Source organism: Python bivittatus, unplaced genomic scaffold (assembly GCF_059951505.1).
Source record: "Python bivittatus isolate LINGU-HERP-01145 unplaced genomic scaffold, Pbiv_v1 ctg000980_np1212, whole genome shotgun sequence".
In the NCBI taxonomy this organism is placed as follows: Eukaryota; Metazoa; Chordata; class Lepidosauria; order Squamata; family Pythonidae; genus Python; species Python bivittatus.
This window is the reverse complement of record NW_028277125.1, coordinates 1753730-1773628: the sequence shown is the minus strand read 5'-3', so window position 1 is coordinate 1773628 and position 19899 is coordinate 1753730. Positions and strand designations below refer to the sequence as shown.

At 49.4% G+C, this 19899-nt stretch overlaps 1 protein-coding gene across 3 annotated transcripts in view; it reads right to left on the bottom strand.

The window, feature by feature from the left end:
- P3H2 (prolyl 3-hydroxylase 2) overlaps positions 1-19899 on the bottom strand; it is a 71377-nt gene that overhangs the window by 15250 nt on the left and 36228 nt on the right. For all 3 annotated transcript variants that reach the window (XM_088131744.1, XM_088131742.1, XM_088131743.1), the window contains exons 2-8: positions 10949-11095; positions 9590-9779; positions 6907-7038; positions 3487-3629; positions 2445-2534; positions 1687-1727; positions 81-175 (exon numbers count right to left, since the gene is read on the bottom strand). In XM_088131744.1, coding sequence (XP_087987870.1) covers positions 81-175; positions 1687-1727; positions 2445-2534; positions 3487-3629; positions 6907-7038; positions 9590-9779; positions 10949-11095 — 838 coding nt within the window. The remainder of the gene's footprint in view (positions 1-80; positions 176-1686; positions 1728-2444; positions 2535-3486; positions 3630-6906; positions 7039-9589; positions 9780-10948; positions 11096-19899) is intronic.

Below are 19899 nucleotides of genomic sequence, written 5' to 3'. Positions count from 1 at the left end.
CTCGTGGTGATGGCGCTTCCTTCAGCCCCACTTGGGCACGTTGACCACAAAGCAGCCCCGGGCTGTGGATGGAGGCTTACCTTCCTGCAGCTGGTGGCCCACTTTGGCCAAATCCTTCTGGGCAGGCGTACTCCCAGGGCCATCCGCTTGGTTGCCCTGCGGCCCGGAAGAAGCCCTGCGGAAGACAAGCCAGGCGCCATTGGTTGGGTCCCCACAACACGCTGAACCCCAAGCTGAGGTTACGGAAGCACAACTGGATTTTGACTGAACAAGCCACACCAAAAATAAGTCAAAGAATTTTGGACAGCACATTATTTTGGTTCAGAAAAGAGGTGCGGGCCCCACCACACAGTTCATGAGGTCCGGTCATGGCCACGTTAGTGTTTTTGAGTCGTGAGGAAGGCCCATCAGCCTCAACTGCTGCCCTCCCCTCCCATCCTTCTCTGTGCCTCGGCCATGAGGTGAACCAGTGCTGTTGCCCACATGCAATTTAACCTGGGTTAGTTTCAGGGCCGAAATGGGTGGATTTCCCACTGTCCTTTCCACAGCCCTCCCTCTATCATCCAGCAGCAGGAAAACCAGCCCCTGATCCCCCTCCTGAACATGGACAGCGGGATGGACTTGGGGGTCCCATCTTTAATTGGCATTACTGATTGACTTAGCTTTAATTTTTAGAACTTTTTGCGTGCTTCTCTAGCCTGTCCACGGGGGGTAACTTGGGCATCCTCTAAAGAGCACCTCTGAAATGCTTCCCAGGAGATGAACCATCAAACAACTCCTCCCACCATGCAAAAGTCTGCTTGACTGATGGGGAAACCTGCTTTAAAAAGCAGTGGAGACCCCTGAACAAGAGCGAGAGGGTCTCCGTGCCCCCAGGCCTCTGGGACCAGCATCTGCATGTCACCCTAAGCTTGGTTAGCCTGACCTCTGATCAGGCCTTTGGTGCTTAGTGAGGAACAGTTTCATGAAACCAGGCCCTGAAGCTCAGCTGGGCTTCAGCCATCTGAGAAATGAAGCTCGAGGCACCTTCGAGCTGTGCTCAGCAATGGGCCCAGCCAGGTCATCTTCCCGGCTGCAATCCTGGATTGGTGTACCATTGTCCTGGGACTTCTTCTTCACCCCCCCCCGCCCCCGGTCTAGCCCACAGCCCTCCCATCCAAGCACTAACCAGAACGGACCGTCGTTGGCCCACAGAAGGACACCCCGTTTTCCCCTTTGGGGCTTTGAAAGAACCAGAAATCTCCCCGAGAAAGGAACCCGGAAAGCCCTGTGGGCGCATCAGGAGTGGTCCTTAGGGGTGGGGCCGTGGCACTCTTGCAAACCCCAGTGGGGTTGCGTAAGAAGCGTTTTTCTTTCGGCGAGATGGAAGGAAGGCCGTGAGAAAGACGGTGGTGCATTTTCAGCATCCGTTTTATCGCACGGACCAGGGGCATCTGCAGTCAAGGTGGTGTCTGTGACTGAAGCCCCCTCCCTTTTACACACACCTAAAAAGGGGAGGGGCTTTGATGGTGTGGTCACAACCACCGTCTCGACTTTTTGTCCCCTCCTGCAGACACCCCTGGCGCCAATGTAATTACCTTTCAAACATTCACAAACCGCACTGAGATTTCTGCCCCACACCAGACCCCGAACTGTTGTGCTTCAGTGTGACACAGTTTTCTTTCCCCGGCATTAGGTTTGCCTTACCTCTGGCCATCCTGCCGAGACCCAGAGATGCTCCAATAGCTCTGAAACAAGGAGGGGCTGGTTGGTTGAGGTGAAAAAGGAGAAAGAGAAAGAGAAGAAGAGAAAGAACCTTTCTCTCCCCCACATCCCCCCAGCGAAGAAGCATCTCCTTTTAACTGCATGCACTGAGTTGGAAAATGCATGCACTGAGTTCCCACTAAATCAGTGTTGTCCAAACTTGGCCACTTTAAGATGAGTGGACTTCAACTCCCAGAATTCCCCAGCCAGCATGGCTGGCTGGGGAATTCTGGGAGTTGAAGTCCACTCATCTTAAAGTGGCCAAGTTTGGACAACACTGCACTAAATCATAAATGCAGGTTAAGAATGTGCAATTGGTATATACATACAGCATGCAACGCTTAAACAGCGCACCGCGCTAGCACAAAGCCCTAGTCTGTATAAGGGACTCTGTATTAAGAGAGCAGCTAGCTTGTGACACCAGAAGGCACCCAACCCCATTTCAGCTGAGCCTACCGGGCTGTGTGAAGGCAGCCACACGTTGCTTGCACCGTAAGAGTTCCTACCACCTCCTTCACCTAGCTGGCCTCTCCATGCGTGCAAGGCCTTGCCAAAGCCGGGTTTATTTCATCCCCACCAGCACCCTGGACAGGATGCATGGCTGAAAGGGACGGTCCTCCAAGCGGCGCCCAGCAGAGCCAGGCCTGAGCTACAATTCTCGGCTCCGTCTGTCCTCCTGGATCCCAGCAGCGCATTCTCACCGGCTCTGTGTATAAGAAGCCCAGGTTGGCAGCTGCGGCCTCTAGCAAGTCTGCTTCCAACTTATGTCGCCTCAGGAACGTCGCAGCTTCCTGAAAACACAAAAGGAAAGTCCCTTGAATCTGCCGGTGGTGGAAAATGTCATTCAGGCTGACCCAGAGCTGCCTCCAAAATCCGGGAAGCCCCACGCTCCCTCCCCAGGAGGAGACCAAGGCCAGGCTCACACAACACACTTCACCAAGTTAATGAAAGACCTACCAGTTGCATTTACACGACAGGCCAAACTTAGTGTTAATCTTTGTTCGGCTTTCCATGGCTTTGCACATACTGCAAGCCCGGTCTGTTTGGGGCGCTCATGGTCTAATCAATGTGCAAACCCAGATAATGGGTTAATTCAGGAACCAGGTTCAATGCATTGGGTGAATGCAGTCAATAAAAATGCCACAGACTTGATGAAACACACACGAGTCACAGAGCCAATCCAATTATTGCCTTTTTAATGCATTTTCCTGGGAAACCTATGCACGCAAGCAACTTTATGAGAGCACACGTAGCAGATGTTATGTTCCTAGAAAACAGAGGTATGAATGGACAGACATGCCCGATCTAAAAATAAAATACAAATGGTAAGTTGAAAATGACTCTAGATTCCACTTGGGAAACTAGAATACTGATGACGGCTCCATGACTGAGAGGGTGATGGGTCTCAGCACGGCCCTGGGGAAGGGATGCTGTTGGGCTCCAAAAGCATCGGTCCCAACTCTGCTGTGAAGGCCCTGGTGTCCCCACTGCTTGTCCTCCTTAGGTGACTTCCCCACCCTCCTAAAAGACACCCTCAGAAACTGACAATGCAAACTCTGCCACGAGTGCCCTTCTTGGGGCCACAGCAGAGGAGTGTGCATGCGTGTGGAAAAAGGCTGCAGGCCGCTTCAGCCCTTGGGTTCTCCACCCTGACCTAGGCACTGGTGGAAGATGGCTGGCACCTCGCCCTGGCAAAGGATCCAACCTACCACGAAGCACCCCTTCCATGTCTCAGCCACTTACCTCTCTGGGTTTGATGGCCCGCAGGTCCACAAATCCTTCTAAGAGGCTCTTATAATAATCCTCATTCTCCAAGACAGCTTCGTCCTCTGGGTGGAACAGGAGGTACGTCTTGGTGCACTCCAGCGCTTGGACGTAGTCGCCCACTGCAACAAGATGGAGAACCACAGCTCAGGGTTTCACTTCCTTCTGCTGCAGCCTCGCTGATGAAGTCTCAAGGGAAGCAAACCAGAAGCTGCCAGAAGAGGTTGGCGCGAGCGGAACCTGTGGCACCCGGCCATTGCAGCCCAAAGCAGAGAGGTTGCTTTCACCCAACACTATTAAGTCCCCCTCCTCTACCCCGGTCAACATCCCATCCCATAACTTTGGAGCAGGCTCAGTTCCTCCCAGCGGTTCTTTGAGCCCCCCCCGCCCTCCCCCCCCCAACTGCTCTCTGCTGCTTCTACTTAGATTCTATATTTGGGCAAGAGCTGATGGCCAAACTCTGGATGGGTTCTCCGTGTGGGGAGGTGCAGGGCGTGTGTGTCTCATTTTGCTTTCCTAAGAGAACGCATTTCTTGTACTCGCCGGTACCCGGGATTGTATTTTTCAAAGCGCGTACTCTGGAAAAGGGTTCGGAGGGCATCGGTCTGGACTGAAAGATAGACCTGTATGAAGATGGAAGCCGAGCAAGTACATTTTGGCTCATGAAACTCGGACTGGGGAGAAACTTGCTTAGCTTCCGTTTTCAAACAAACCGATGGAAACAGCCCTTGCTATTCCTAAGGTGCTGGAAGCTGTGCCGTTCTGGGTATTGCGGATTTACGGGGAGGAAAGTAGGAATCTGCAGCTCAGTGAAACTCTCGATGACTAGAGATTGTCTGCCTCTGATTCGTTGGATTAGAGACACGCTGTACGGTCCTCCTGGGATGAAACTTCCACATCCTCCTTCTGCCTCCACATCTTTTTTCTTCTAGGTGCAGGCTGGAGTTCCATTATTTAATTTACAATATGCATATTGTTAACTTCCTTCCCTCCCTCCCTCGCTCCCTCCTTCTTTGTCTTACATTTCTGAAGTCTCTTAGCAGCCTAAATTAACAACCTAAAATTAAAACAGAAAACCAACGACGTAACCCAAATGACAAGAAAGCTCTGACGCAGTGTTTCTCAACCTTGGCCACTTTAAGAGGTGTGGACTTCAACTCCTGGCTGGGGAATTCTGGGAGTTGAAGTCCACTCCTCTTAAAGTTGCAAAGGTTGAGAAACGCTGCTCTGATCTATTGCCCTTTTGCAGCAAAATTTTCAGGGGTTCCCAAATGCCTTGCCTTAAAAATATAATAGGTGGAAGACATGACTACGTCATTATCCTTTGGGTTCACAGTTCTCCAACAGTTTTAGCCCAGATTGAAAAAGGCATATCAGAATTCATACAAAAGGCATTAAGTCTTTGGCAAGAAAAACACACACATTCTTGCAAGAATGCATGTGGAGGCACAAAAAAGGAGGGGAAAATGTGCATTTTCACCTGGACTACACGGGGGCAGACTCAGAAACGAGTGAAGGCGTATTTGGAAAATCGAGCACATGATAGAAAGCCAAGCCCATTTGGCGATCTGCGGCTAAACTTTCTAGCAGCCTTCCAATTCGCTCCACTAAATGCAGATACCAAGCTTAGCTTTTACAGGGACCCCTTCTCACCAAAACAAGAGCGGTCACTCCTCTTCTTCCAGCTGGTTTGCCCGGCTACCATTTTTCCCTCTCCTGCCCCCAACCGCTTGGCAAGCAGGACAAAGGACTTGTTGACTCAGAAACACAACCTTGAGGTTTCAAATGTTGTGGAGTGCAGCCCCAGGATGTTCTCCCTTCTAAAAACACAGCTCCTGCTAGGGCCAGAATAATAAAGTTGAACAGCTGCTTTGGAAGAACAGCTGCCTCTGGCAGAAGAGCAGAGAGGGCAGCTGTGTGTCCTGGTTGGTGAGACAGCCTGACTCTGGCTCGGTGTCCAAGGTTCTTGGACCAAGGACATTATCTCTGCCCTGAACCAGCTATCGGGGAAGCAACACCAGCTGTTCCTGAGTCCAGACACCCACTCCATACGTACGTGTGTGTGTGTGTATTTCTTGCAAAAGGCTTAATCTATGGCTTTTGCATGAATTTTGATTGCCTTTTTCAATCTGCTCTGGAAACCAACAGGCTTCAGTCACACAGGGCTGTTTTGCTCCCCATCTAACGCTTAACACATGTCCGTTTCCTAACATCAACAGCTGTCTTCTTTTTACATGAGCTGTTCGGATGATATCACTTTTCTATACAATTTCAGGGTTGTTGTTTTTTTAACAGAGATTTCATGAAACGGACCTTACGGAGAGTTTTTACCCAATTGGGCAGAAAAAGTGCAAATGGGTGAAATGACCCTAGCACAGATTATGCAGAGGTTAAAGAGTTGTTTTTTTAAAAAAACCAGTTATTTCCCAGAGATACTGAGTTGATAAGGGTATGAACATAACCTCAGCTCTGTCAGACCCTCCACATGAATAATCATTGGTGGAAATTAGAGCTCCCATATATAATAATTTTTAGTAGGATTTGCTATGTGCAATATTACAGACATTGGATCAGAGCAATGTTTCTCAACTTTAAGAGGTGTGGACTTCAACTCCCAGAATTCCCTAGCCAGCATAGCTTTAAGAGGTGTGGACTTCAACTCCCAGAATTCCCCAGCCAGCATAGCTGGCTGGGGAATTCTGGGAGTTGAAGTCCACACCTCTTAAAGTGACTAAGGTTGAGAAACACTGGATTAGAGTAATTATTCTCAGAGCCGAGCTGTTGCTCTATACAGCAAAGGGCACAGTTATTTTATCCAAAATAATGAACTAGAGTTAAACCGTGTCTGTGGATATCAGGCTATTAACACGTGGTGTCTGCAGAGGAATGGTCAAGTCCAACTGTGTGATTCAAGTCCTGCTCCTTTTTAATGTGCATCACAACGTAAGAACATTGATCCTGGCGTGCTCTGAAGTAGCCTCAGCAAAGTGGGCATTTCTTTTGGACAGGGGTGCCAAAATCATACGCCACTTCCATGACTTAGGGCACCACAAGAGGCACCTCCACAAGATGTGTCAGGGCATTGATTAGACTGGCTTTAAAGGAGACTGAATACGTTCATGGAGGAAAGGTCTCCTGAGGGCTCCTGGTCCTGAAGACTCCAGGTTGGGGGCCACCTGCCTCCAAATCCCACCGGCAGAGCATAAAGGTGGGAGAGGAGAAGGTCTCCCATCATCTCGTTGGCCACTATGGGGAAAAAGGAGGTGGGACTACGATGGGCTTGGCCTGACCCAGCAGGACTGTTCTTGCATTCCTAGACCAGTGCAGGGTTTAGCTTTTGGAGGACAACACCTTCCCTGATCTCCGTGCAGCAAAGGAGCCCAGAAAAACAAGACCCACCTCTGTAGTAGGCAAACTGCAAGAAGTCATAATGCAGGGGCAGGAAGTTCTCGATGGGCGAGAGTCGCCCAGGCCGCGTGGCGAGTTCCCGCACGCACTCGTGTTGACACAGCAGGACCTGCATGTAATGCTCTGCAAGGAGGCAGAAGGGGAGAAAACTCAAATTGCGCAGCAGAGAAAGAACCGATTCATTTCACTGGACAGGACCCAGATCCCTAGCACCCCGAGCCTGTGAAAGACCTTCCTCCACAGGAAAGAATAAAACCGAATCAGAACAATAATTTAGGAAGGGCTGAGTTCTACGCAAAGAACTTCAAAGGACCCTGCCACTGGTGCCTGCAGGGAGAGTCACAGGCTGTTTTGTAATTCAGCGTGCCGTGTCAGCACATCCCATTGTCTGGAATGTTAGGGTTCAACGTATTATGCAACCCCAGACGCTAGGAATGCCCAATCTCCGGGGAAGCGTGCCAGCACGGTGGCGCGAGTCACGAGACTTCCTCACCTGCCACCTTGGAGTCTGACAGCAGAGGATAAACGCTGCTCTTGGGTTTCGGAAGATTTGGTTTTGGTGTTTAAGGCGCAGCAAGAAGGGGTTGCAGTTAAAGTCAGCTGTGGCTCTGAGCTTTCTTCCTGGGTCACGATGCAGACCTATCAGCAGGAGCACGTGCAGAGGGCACCCTGGACAAATTGCCCATCACAGACAGTGCCATCACTGCCTCTGTACTGGACCCTGCCCAGCTTTCTCCCCACTTCTGCTCTTTGGCTGAGCTTTTTATCACTTCCATTCCTGCACACTTTCTATCTTTTCTCCATCTAAAGGGGTTTCTCAACCTTGGCAACTTTAAGACGTGTGGACTTCAATTCCCAGAATTCCCCTGGCTGGGGAATTCTGGGAGTTGAAGTCCACACCTCTTAAAGTTGCCAAGGTTGAGAAACCCTGATTTAATATTTACCCAGCATCAGCTGAGAAGCAAAGGGCCACCCACAGCCTTTCCCCCCACCTTAAACCCTTTCTGGGACTGAATTAATTTCGCAATTCTCAATTCCTGCTGCTGTGGTGACTTCAAGAGGAATTACTGACTCTGCTGCACTAAGATCTTTTTTGGCACCCTCATAGGAGGAGGGTGAGCTGAAGGCTTTTCATTTTAATTGAAGCTTTTTCGATTGCAAAAGAAAAGAAAACATAAACATGGAAGCAAGTGAGGAAGATCAGTCATGAGCCGATGAACAAAAGGAGGGGTTCCTTGGATTGTAGAATAAAGGAATGATAATAATAATAAAAAAGATTTGCACTAGGACTGGAGTTTTATACTTCTCAGCTGTTTGCCTTTTCTGTTGGTTGAACAAGATGGAAAACCCACAGGGGGGAGGGGGTCCATGAGAGGGCTCAAAAAAGGCAAGATGGTAGCCCTGCCTTCTTAGGACCATCAACAGTAAGGAACCAGCAGTCAAGAAATATGCCACAGACTAGCACTTGGTAGAGCAGCCATGAAGGCCTTGGAGAAGATATTCAGATGTCTACACAGATCAGAATTGTGCAAGCCTGTGACCCTCTGTGGAAGTGAAAGTTGGACTTTGAAGGAGCAGAAGAGGAAGAGTATTGATCCCTTTGAACTTTGATGTGGGAGAAGACTCCTGAGAAGACCATGGACAGCCAAGAAAACAAAGTGATGGATCATCAAACAAATCAACCCGGAGTTGTCACTCAAGGCACAAATGAGCAGGCTCAATTTATCCTACTTCAGATACATTATCCCAAGACCCAGCTCTCTGGAGAAGAACCTGATGCTGGGAAAGGTGGAAAGAAGAAGAAGAGGATGACTAGAGCAAGGTGGATGGACTCAGTTACAGAGGCGACAGGGGGACCATTGGAAGACCTGAGGGACCAGGTTAGGAACAGAAAGAAAATCTATCTGTGTAGTTGCTTAGAGTCAACAACAACTTGATGGTACATAATCATCATCAAAATAAACAACCAACAATTTCTACAGGATCCTGCAGGATCAAAGTGGCTGGGCAGATGCTATGGAGACAGCTGGTCCCTCAGAATCATGCAGCAATGGTATTTCCTGTGAAAATCAATTAATCAATGAGTAAACCTAGCTCCCTCAAGAAGTCCATAACACTGGGAATGGTGGAAGGAAAGAGAAGTAGAGGACCCCCAGCAGCAAGGGAGATAGACTCAGTGACAGCAGTGATGGGGGCACCATGGGAAGACCTGAAGGACCAGGTTGGGGACAGATCATCATGGAGAAAATCCAACTATGAGGTCACTAAGAGTTGATACTGATTTGATGGCACAAAATCAACCAATCAATTGATCATCCAGAAGTATAGTCACAGCAACTTTGTTCCCAGGCCTTGATGACATAACCAAGCCTTCACTGACTTTCTGAAGTATTTTCAGATAGTCTGTATCACAACATCATAACACACATGACATGAATTATATCATCTGTTCAGTTGTATGATGTCATGGTGAAAGTGATGTCATGGTGGCTTCAGCTGAACATTTCTGTATACAGGAAAGAAATTTTGCCTGTATTAACCTCAATCTTAGATAATAGGAAATTTTCTTGCTATTTAAAATGACCCTTTTGAATCTAACCAAGACATAATATTCTACCTCATTAGTTCAGAGACCATGTAAGTAATCTGCATCAATTTAATCCTAGGGGCTTACCTGCAATGGCTTCGTAGAGGGTGGCCTTATAATCCAGATATTCATATTCCTCAAACCTCTGGGGTCCTTCACACAAGACCCGGCACTCGGCGTCAGCCACACCGTATTCCTTCAGCGCCCGCTCTAGGAAGTCAATGGCCAAGTGATATTCCTCTTTATCGTAGTATCGAACTCCCGAGAGATAGTCCTCCTGGAAAAGGCCAGAAGACATCTCAGCCGAGGCTGGGTGGCCGCCTGTCCAAGTCCCTTCACTGAGCAGGGGGTGGGCTCGATGGCCCCAAGGATCCCTTCCAACCTGAGGATTGTTGGACTGTATGCAGACAACGTTGGAAGTTACACAGTAACTGCACTTTGATCTGCTTTGGCCAGACTTCATCTCAAGGATGGTGTCCAACGTATCACACCGACGGGGTGTAATTCTAAGATTTTATGACGCCGTGGGCCATGTCAGATGCTTCTATTGGACCCCCCTTACTTGCTTTCTTCCTAAGCTAAAGCCCCTGGCACTGGGGACTGGGGACCTGAAGCAGACTCTGCTGATTGCTGGTTTCTCTGGGTGGCCGGACCAGGCGCAGGCAGGCGCTCCCTTCCGCCTTTCAGTGCCCTTCAGAGGCAGGTGCCCTCAAGATGGCGTCTTTCTCCAAAACAGTCGCAACGCTGTATTCTAATAGCCTGAGCCCAGAGAAAGAACAGGGGCTGCGCCAACTCCCAACTGGCCAGCGCACCTTCGATGAAAGAGGGGGAAGCCGATCAGAGACTTCACCCCCACCCCTTCAAGACTTCCAGAGCATTCAGCCCAGCACTCCAAAGCTGCAAGGAGGTCTACCTAAATCAGGGAAAGGCCAACAGGTTGCATTCACGCAACACACTAAGTGTGATGAGAGTTCACTTGTGTGCCGTATCCTGGCTCGGCATGTTCTGCAAACCCGGCCTCTTTGATTGATGCCACGATATTACATGTGAACTCAGAAAATAGTTACAAATCAGTGTCTGGGTTAAAGGGCATTGAATCAACATGCCAATTTTTAGCAGGAGGCAAGAGAAAAAAATAGCTCGCTCATCACGGCGTCGTAGGCGCTTGGTAGAAACAAGATTGCATCATGGGTGTTATTTGTATGATGAGGTCACAAGGCACGTGATGTCACTGGCCTCCCTTTTGCCTCCCCAGCAGACACCCACACAGGGGACGATGCCAGCGGCCATGATAGTCTCTTCACCTGATTTAAAACCTGGGTAATTCTCCAAGGTTTGCTTTCATGTAAATGGGGGTGGGGAGAGGGAGACTGGGTTGTATCTACTTCTGCTCCATCGTAAGCCATTCCACACACACACACACACACACACACACACACCCTTTACCATGTGGGGCCGAGCCTCCCGGTCAACCAAGTCCACCTTCCCTGCCATTGTCTTATAATCGTCGAGGTCTTGCTGGATCTCCATGTGTTCTGGGTTGGCCAAAAAGAAGGTGTGCGCGGCGTCGGCTGCCTTGTCCAGCTCATTCAGCTGGGAGGGGGGAAGGAAAGAAAGAGGGCATTTAGTTCGGTATCTATAACAGCTTTTTAAAATCATCACAAAACAATCCAAAATACAAGAAGAATTCAAAAAGTACTTGATCTCAAATGAAACCACAGAGGAACGCAAAGAGAAGCTACTTGGGCCACGAACAGACATGAAGAGGATCAAACCTGCATCGTTCTGCTATGAGCACGTCATGAGCTTAAACTTGACTTCCTGCAAGGAATGGGTCTGGGGGGAAACCTGCACATTCCAACATGCTCACGCCATGCCTTGAGGCTTCCACGGCAGTTGAGCAAATAAATATAGAGAGATGTATGTTCACGCAAGCCTGCAGCGGGGACATGCAAGAGTAGTATGGTGGGGAGGGTTATGTTTGGAGTGAACCAGCCTTTTCTGTTCTCCACATCTACGCCTTCAGACGTGTTGGACTTCCCAGACAGGTTCATGAAGGCTGGAGCTGAGAGTGACAGAGATGGTCCCACATCCAGGGGCCTCCATGGCTCAAGGCTCAGTGTTTTCCTAAACCAAGGTGCATGAAGGTTCTGAACAGGTTCAGGTCCACCTTCCCTTCAGTTATGGACCCAATGCCATTTTAGTCTAGTCAAACATGTTCCGGGGAACCCAGCCACTATGGGGTGAGATGTCTGAATCCAAAAAGACTTCTAAACAATGATTTAGTCCAGTGCTTCCAACCTGGGCAACTTCCGGACCTGTGGACTTCAACTCCCAGAATTCTCAGCAATGGCGATGCTGACCGAGGATTCTGGGAATTGGTCACACATCTGGAGATTGGTTGGGGAAGGCTGACCTAGTCTAACCCCAATGGCCAAAGGGCTCACCATCCACCCTTAACACCCCAGTGGATCTAGGCACACCGCGGTCTCCGTGCAGAGCAAGAAGATCCAAATGCTTTCCTACCACTTAATAAAGGCCTCGACCTCAGAGCCAAGTACCAAAACCTATTTACTCAAAACGTCTCTACTCAACTATCCCAAGATTTATTTGACCACGGCCCTCCAGCAGCTGTTTTCACGGTGGAACGTGGCCCGTATCTTCTTTCAAGAGCTTCCAAAAGCTCACTTAAAATGCTGCCCGGCCCCTCCCCTCCCCTCGAAGAAGAGACGCCAAGACATCGTAGAAAGATTTCAAAGTTCCTCCCTGGGACTCAGAGAAATGCTCAGGAATTGGGAAAGGAGAAACGGATGGGCTGCGTGGAAGCCAAATGCTTCCCCTGATAAATGAATGAACCCGTCTTTGGATCCACACCACACGTTCATCTGGACCATAAGCCAACAGGGTGGGTTTGCACACCTAACCCAGATTCACACAAATCCTGCTTGGCATGTTCTGTGAATGCAACCACTAGGCCTTTTTCTGGCCTGCCGTGCCACCCACACAGTCATGCAGGAAGGGTTTTCAGAACATTTGTGGGACACCACTCTTCCCCAAGACCCCTCCTTTGCGCATCACCCTCCCTGCCCACCTGACTTCTTTTAAAGATTGTCTTAATGATTGAAACAGGACATTCGTCTCCTGATAAGGGAAGCGACGATTCTTGTATCTCACTAATCATTTACAGCAGTGTTTCTCAATCTCAGCAACTTGAAGATGGGTGGACTTCAACTCCCAGAATTCCCCAGCCAGCATGGCTGGCTGGGGAATTCTGGGAGTTGAAGTCCACCCATCTTCAAGTTGCTGAGATTGAGAAACACTGATTTACAGCAAATTTACAGTTTGTGAACCCAGCCTCCCAATTTCCAACGGTGACCCTGGCTTTAAAAGGCTGCTTTGCCCCAAGGCTTGGTGCAATTTGGCCCATCATTTCCTGAGCAGCCTTATTTGGGGCACCGAGTCTTGGCAGCAGGACAAACGGGGGTGGGGCAGGTCTTTGGAGGAAGCACCCAGTGAGTTTTGCCATAGGCAACTTCTAACAAGGTTTGGGCTCCCTCCGTCTCCAATTCCTCACTCGGTAAACCAATTCGCTCACAACGGTTAGCTCAATGTCCAGCTTAATTCCCCTGAGTTCCTGCCAGGGATTGCAAATCTAATCCTCTTTCCCCAGAAAAGCTGGGGGGGGGAGGTAGATAATGATCCTCAGATAATGATAGACCATCTTTGCATCCTCCCGAAATTTGGAAAGGTTTGGCAGCATCAGTCCTTCCTGCAAAGGGCTTGGCAGGGGTGGCTGCGAAGGAGCCCTGGAGCATTTCAGCTGCAGACTTGCCTTCTTCAAGGGCACGGCGTCCAGGTTGTGCCAAGGAAGCACGTCCCAGCAAGAACAGCCAGGAGAGCAAACAGTTCCCAATGCCAAGTGGTGCCCCACCTTGTACGTTCCAGGACAAGCAAGCCAAGTTCTCCTGCTCCTCCTCCAAATCTTCTTTGACTCACATGGTTTGCATTTTTGTGACCACTTCAAACAGCCCTCGGCACACTTTCTTTCAAGAAATCACCCAATGGCGAACACTTGGCGGAATGGGAGAAAGTCAAAGGTGGGGCACCAGGGAAGGGCAGGTTGTGCCAAAGGCCCAGCTCGGAGACCATCCTCACCAGAGACTTGATAACCTGGCTAATTCCACTTTTGCAGCTTGCCAGTCCACCCCCTGCTCTGCTCGAACCGAAATAAGAACAGGCAGAAATGGCTTTTTAATCCCAGCCTTGCACCGCCCAACCTGTGAGCAGAGAAATTGGGTTGGTGATTTTTCTGAGTTTCTCCACAGGAAGGAGAAATTCAACCCTTTCTCCCAAGGGCAGGACTTCTCGTTTGCGGTGACTCATTTGAAAGCCCCCTGGGAATTGATCCCTCCCACAGACTGGATCCGTAGGAAGCCAGGGAGGGTGCCAGGGACTGAGGACGGGGCATGAAAACCAGGAGGTTCGGGCACTCGTAAGCCAATTCCAACCCACTTAGTCAGGTCAGATAAAGACTTAGCAAAGCCATTCACACAATATGCCAAGCTTAGTTCACACAATCTCCTGTTATTGCAAGGCTGCTGGAGATGTGGGGCCGATCACATTCCCAGAGCTGCTCTGGGGCAGCACTTCCAGCCCTGAGCAGCCTCAGAGGGCAGTACCCTCTGGAGGAGAGGCTGTTAATCCCAAGGAGATGCGGCGTTTAAGGAGGCAAGCAGGAGCGCTGCATCTGCTCAGCTTCCCACCCTGACCCAGCACAACCTGGAAGCCCTCTCATGCCACTGCCCCACTTCGCTGATTTTTCTTCACAGGAAACAGATCTGAAATCTTAAACTCACCCAGGGAGGAAATACAGAGATTACATCTTTAGGGATCTGGTTAATCTATCAGGACTTAGCATGACCTTGGACCCTTCTCACTGCCCCAAGTTAAGGACAAGAAGATCTTCTGCTTCCAATCTTGTCTGACTCATCCGGTTCCCTGCTTGTCCCAAATTCTGGTTTAGCTACCATTCCCCGTCATAATGAACGGAGCGGTTCACTGCCAGAAGGACACGGTTACATTAGGACATTTTGCAAACTCAACTACTCATTATTCCATTTGGTTAGGAAAACAGAGGGCAGAAAGACTTGGAGAAAATCCGATGCTTGCTGAGAACTGTCAGAGGGCTGAGGTTCATCTCAATCTCCGGGGAGATCACCAAGCTCCTTTGGTGGGCAGGACCACCCCTACCGCAAAGGGGAAGCCATGAACCCTTCCACCCTCTCTCCTCCTAGCTCAATCAATGCCCCACCTGCTGGTGGATCTGCTGGAACCCAGTGATCGGTCATGAGAACGCCCGTGACTGTGTTGGGAATTGGGCCAGGCAAAGATTTTAGATCCTTTACAACCTATGCGGTATCTCAGCCTTGCGTATTACAAGCATGGATCTGGGCCCTGATGCAAAATGTACAGGTTCATACCTGCAAAAAAAAAGAAGAAGATATAGCCCTGATGGGGTTGGATGTATGGTGGAATGAAGGTATTTGGGGGTTGGGGCATGCCCTCCTACAGTAGCCCATCACATGGATGGAAGAATCTGAACCACACCAGATGCATTATGACATTGAAGATACTCAGGGAGGAGTGATCTGGTAATACCTGTGCAGATCACAACCCATCAGCCTCAAGGAAACTCTTTCCCTCCCAGGGGCGAGATCAAGGTGTAGCCCAGGTGCAAGCCAGGTTCAAGTTCTCCCTCACCCTAAAACCCCCAGGGGATTTTGCATTATTCGCCTTCAGCCCAACCAACCTTGCAGGGTTATTACTGTGGATAAATCAAGCTACTGTACAATCAATCAATCAATCAATCAATCAATCCATCAATGGCTCTGCCTCAACACAGCGAAGTTGCGCAGTGCACTGAGTCACGGAAGAACCCTGATGCGCTTGTGCACAGACTTATAAACAAATTTCATTTTGGGAGTTACATCCACGCGCCTGTTATAAACACGGGGATACTTTACTTCTTCATTTTATGCCGAATTTGCATTTTTACAGTTGCAAAAAAGGAGGATACTTCAGGGCTGGAAGGTACCCTTTTATCCTCCAGTATATAGTGGTCTGAAGAACCACTCTTGTATTATCTTGTTAACCATTTTTGCTACCTGGAGCTCCAGCTGAAGGATTGCTTCGATATTTGGACTGCAAGCATTAGTTTACGTGCCTCCTTTCCATTTCCCCCCCTTACTGTTAAGCAAAATGACAGAGGTTAATTTAATTGCGTAACATGACATGAATAGATATGAAATATTAGTTTTTACTGGAATGCAAGGTATGCATACTTTTGTGAGGGGGGGTTCATATAATATAAAAAATGTAAAAATAACACAGAGACTATGTGTAACCGAACTACAAATCTTGAACAAAAGAACTGCCATATCATGGAGGGATTGGAACTGTGTTTCTCAACCTTGGCCACTTGAAGATGGGCGGACTGGGGAATTCTGGGAGTTGAAGTCCGCCCATCTTCAAGTGGCCAAGGTTGAGAAACACTGGATTGGGAAGAATTTGAGAAGTGAATCTTGGGATTTTTCAAGAAGCATGCCCAAGAACATGGGATTAACTTGGTACTCAGGTTAAGCGTCTTATGTGAATGCAATTCTTGACTCTCCAGCCCCACAACATTAGAGAGGGTGGCCCTTTGACCACAGGACGCCTTCAACTCTGCCCCTTTGTAAGGGGAATCCACACACTCCTTCTCCCCCCAACTACACCTCGCAAACCACTATCACATCCTTTATTCCCCAAGAAGCAGGCTGCTGTCATCCCAGTTCAACTCTTCTGCGCTTCCCTGATCTCGTTGCAATCAAGCAAAATCCCACAGGAACCGAACTTGCACTGCTGGCTTCTAAAATTTAGCGTGCAAAATGCACTCGGGGGAACGGGACTGCAAGTTGTGAACTGATGTGCAAAAGGCCACATGCTTCCTGAGTCCAACATTTGCTGAATAGGGGCAATGCGTTGTGTCCTCACCCGCATGTTTTCTGCAGCCTGGGATGTAGGAGAGACGTGCTATGCCCAATAAAGGAAACAATCAAATATTCATGGTTAGGACACTGTATTTCGATGCCAAGTAAGATCAAACTTTCCTTGCTTAGCAATGCTGCCATAGCACTATGTAGGAAGCAGTTACACAAACAGCATTTGTCTTGCATTTTCTGCGCGTGATTTTTTTAAAGGGCTCACTTGTTTCATGCTGCATAATGTAAGGCGGCAGAATCTTGAGACAGAGCCTTTCAGCAATTTTCTAGGGGGGGAAAATAGGCTCCAGTAATCTTTCTGCTCCCAAATCAGAAAAATTAGAAACTGCCTAGGAGAGAGCAACGTTTGGAGGATTATTCTTTCCCCTGCCACCCCCCAAGTAGAATGCTACCATTTAATTGGTTCTGGTGATTGGTCCAGATGCTGAACGGAGTATTCCAGGGATGGAGAACCTTTTGGGCTCGGCGTGTCAAAAATTCGGAAAATGCATAACTTGACTCTGCTGGCATGCCACCCCCACGCCCACCTTGAACGAAAGAGAAACAAGTTTCCACATCCATTTATTTAAAAAAAAATACAGTCCAATCATGCGTGGTGCTATGTATTATATAAAGAAACCTCAAATAATTACAAAAATGAAATATGAGTAAAACAAACTCAGTTTCTTCGGGAGCTCAAATAGGGAGAACGGTTGTTGTTGGGTGCTGGTGAACACTGGCGAGCCAGCCAAAATGTCGTGGTGTGTCGCCTTTGACACGCGTGTCATAGGTTCACCATCCCTGGTGCAGGCAGTGCCCACAAAACCTTCCTCCTGCGTTTCTCTATGGGTCTGGAATGCAAACCCCGGACCGTCACTCGTGGGAGGCAGAGGCAGAACTGCATCTGGCTTCTAACTAGCTTCTGCCCCAAGCTTGGCAGCCCCGATCGTAGATCCCTTGTGTGGGGCCGAGTTAGGAAAGTCCCCACAAGCACCAGCAGAAGGCTAGGAACGCGACCGGAGATAAACCTGTTTTTCTCCATGAGCTGAGAGGCTTTTCTAGCGCCAGCTGAAGAACGGCTCCACCAGAAGGAGCACTGATTTCTTTTGCAAAATTCTTTTGCAAATAAAATCCACATTTTCAGAGGGCCGTGGGCTCCTTTGAGGGTGCCAGAGAGCAGCCCTCATGAGATCAAGCCTGAGCAGGTTCATTCCCTCAGCTGCATGGTTATTTAAGCTCGGTTTGGTTTTATTGTACAAATCAGGACTTTTTTTTTTTGGGTTACTTTATGGTTTCAGGTATTGTTCCAACCCAGAAAATGGGTTAATTCAGTACCCAAGTTAACATGTTCTGGGAATGCACCCACCCTTTGGAATTAGGCTTCTGAAAGCTGATCCTACATATGTTTATTCCATAGTACACCCCCTTGCTTGGCTAATAACTTTAACACATCTCTGCCAAAGTCACCATATTGCGGAAGCCAAACACCACCCCTTGCAAGCTACTTCTGCATCACACCAGGTCATGAAGGCCTCCAGATCATCAAAGCCCAGCTACGGGGCAACATCTCCTGAGCCTTGGCTAAGCTTGGAAAAGCTAAGCAGGGTCACAGCTGGTTAATCTTTGGATGGGAGACCACTCAAGGCCAGGGCAGAGGTAGACCAGGAGATCAGAGTAACAATAAAAGGAATCCAGACGGTGGCAAATCATTTTGATATTACTGTCATGAAATCTATAGAGTGGTCCATGAAGCCACCAGGACTTGGCCATGACAAGGAGGCAATTTTTATTTTCTTTTGTACACTCTGTTAGTGCTCTGTCCCCCCACCCCATACCCTGCCTCCAGCATTAAAAAGGTTCAGACACTTTGCATTGCAAGGAAGGGTCTCTACAAGGTTGACCCTTTCCCCGGCTTCTTTCCCAACCGGGTGGTCAACAACTGGGACTGGACCCTGTTGGGACAAGGGAAAGGGTCAACCTTGAAGACCCTCTTCCCTTTGTTTGCATCCACCTGGCCCATTCCCAAACACCTCCCCACCGATTGCGCAACCACAGAGGACTTGGGCTGGTTCTTCCTGTGAGCAGAACTGAGTGGCCAAAACAACCCATCGGTGGTTGAAGTTCTGCTCACTGGGAATCACGCCTTGCACCTTGCATTTCCTGCCCCTTGCTTGGCCTGCCCCAAGGGACAGCAGCTGTCACCTTCTCTTCCCCTCAAAGGGCCACTGACGAGGCTGGAGGAGCTCCATGAAGAGCCTTGTGGAGCTGGGGAAAGGCCAGGCACTCTTGGTGGCTTTTCCAAATGCCACCAAAGTCACGTCTCCTTGTGCCCAAGCATGGGAAGAAGGCTTTTCGTTTATTATCCTGAAGACACAATTGTCCCTTCTGTGCAGGACAACTTTCTCTAGCTCAGTGTTTCTCAACCTTGGCAACTTTAAGATGGGTGAAGTCCACCCATCTTAAAGTTGCCAAGGTTGAGAAACACTGCCCCAGAGGATGACCTCATTCCCAAAGGCCTCCATGCAGACATGACGTTCGGCCAGGGCTGCCCATATTTGCTTCCTCGTCCCCAGCTTGAGCCTGGCACTCCGAAGTCTGCTTTTCCGGGACTCTCCCTGTCCAAGAAGAGAGCCACCAACAGCAGACCTGCCGACGCTGGCTCCAGCCCCTCTGGTGCTTGGTGGCATCGCTGCGCTTGTAAACGTTCTCCGCCACTCCCATTTCCCAGCACTTCCTTGCTTCTTCAGCCCCAAATCCGTCTTTGAAATTCCAACCTGCCTCGTTCTGGAGAGCCTTTTGGGAAGACCTGGAAAGGCCATCAAGAGCTAAGGCACGTAGGGCCCACGTCTGTTTATGTCGTTGGCTGCTTCTGAACGTTGGCGGGCAGTCAACTTTTCCTCCCCTGCAAATCCTGGCCAGAGGGCCCCCCTTTGCCCAGAACCTTCCGGGGTTCAGCATCCAGCTTCCTTGGGGGAAACAAAACCCACAGGAGCGATTCCAATGAAACCAGGAAAGTTGCTCTCCTTCCCTGCAAATTCTGCATCACATCTCCCCACGGATCGATAAAATCCCTCATGTCAGCCTGAGAAGTCTGCTTTTGCAATAACGGCAGACCCATTTTTCACCAGGAGAGCAGACTTCCCGCTGTAGATTATGGTCTCGACAGCGCAAAACAGCCAACGCGCAGCCTCCCTTTTGCCCACCGCTCTGCAGATCTGCGGGCACACGTATGCATCTGTGGGCACAAGGGAGCCCTTGCTGTCACGCACAAGGGGGCATTTGTGTCTCAATGTCCCTTTGACCCAGGGTTTCTCAACCTTGGCAACTTTCAGAGGTGGGGATTTCAACTCCCAGAATGCCCCAGCCAGCCATGCTGGG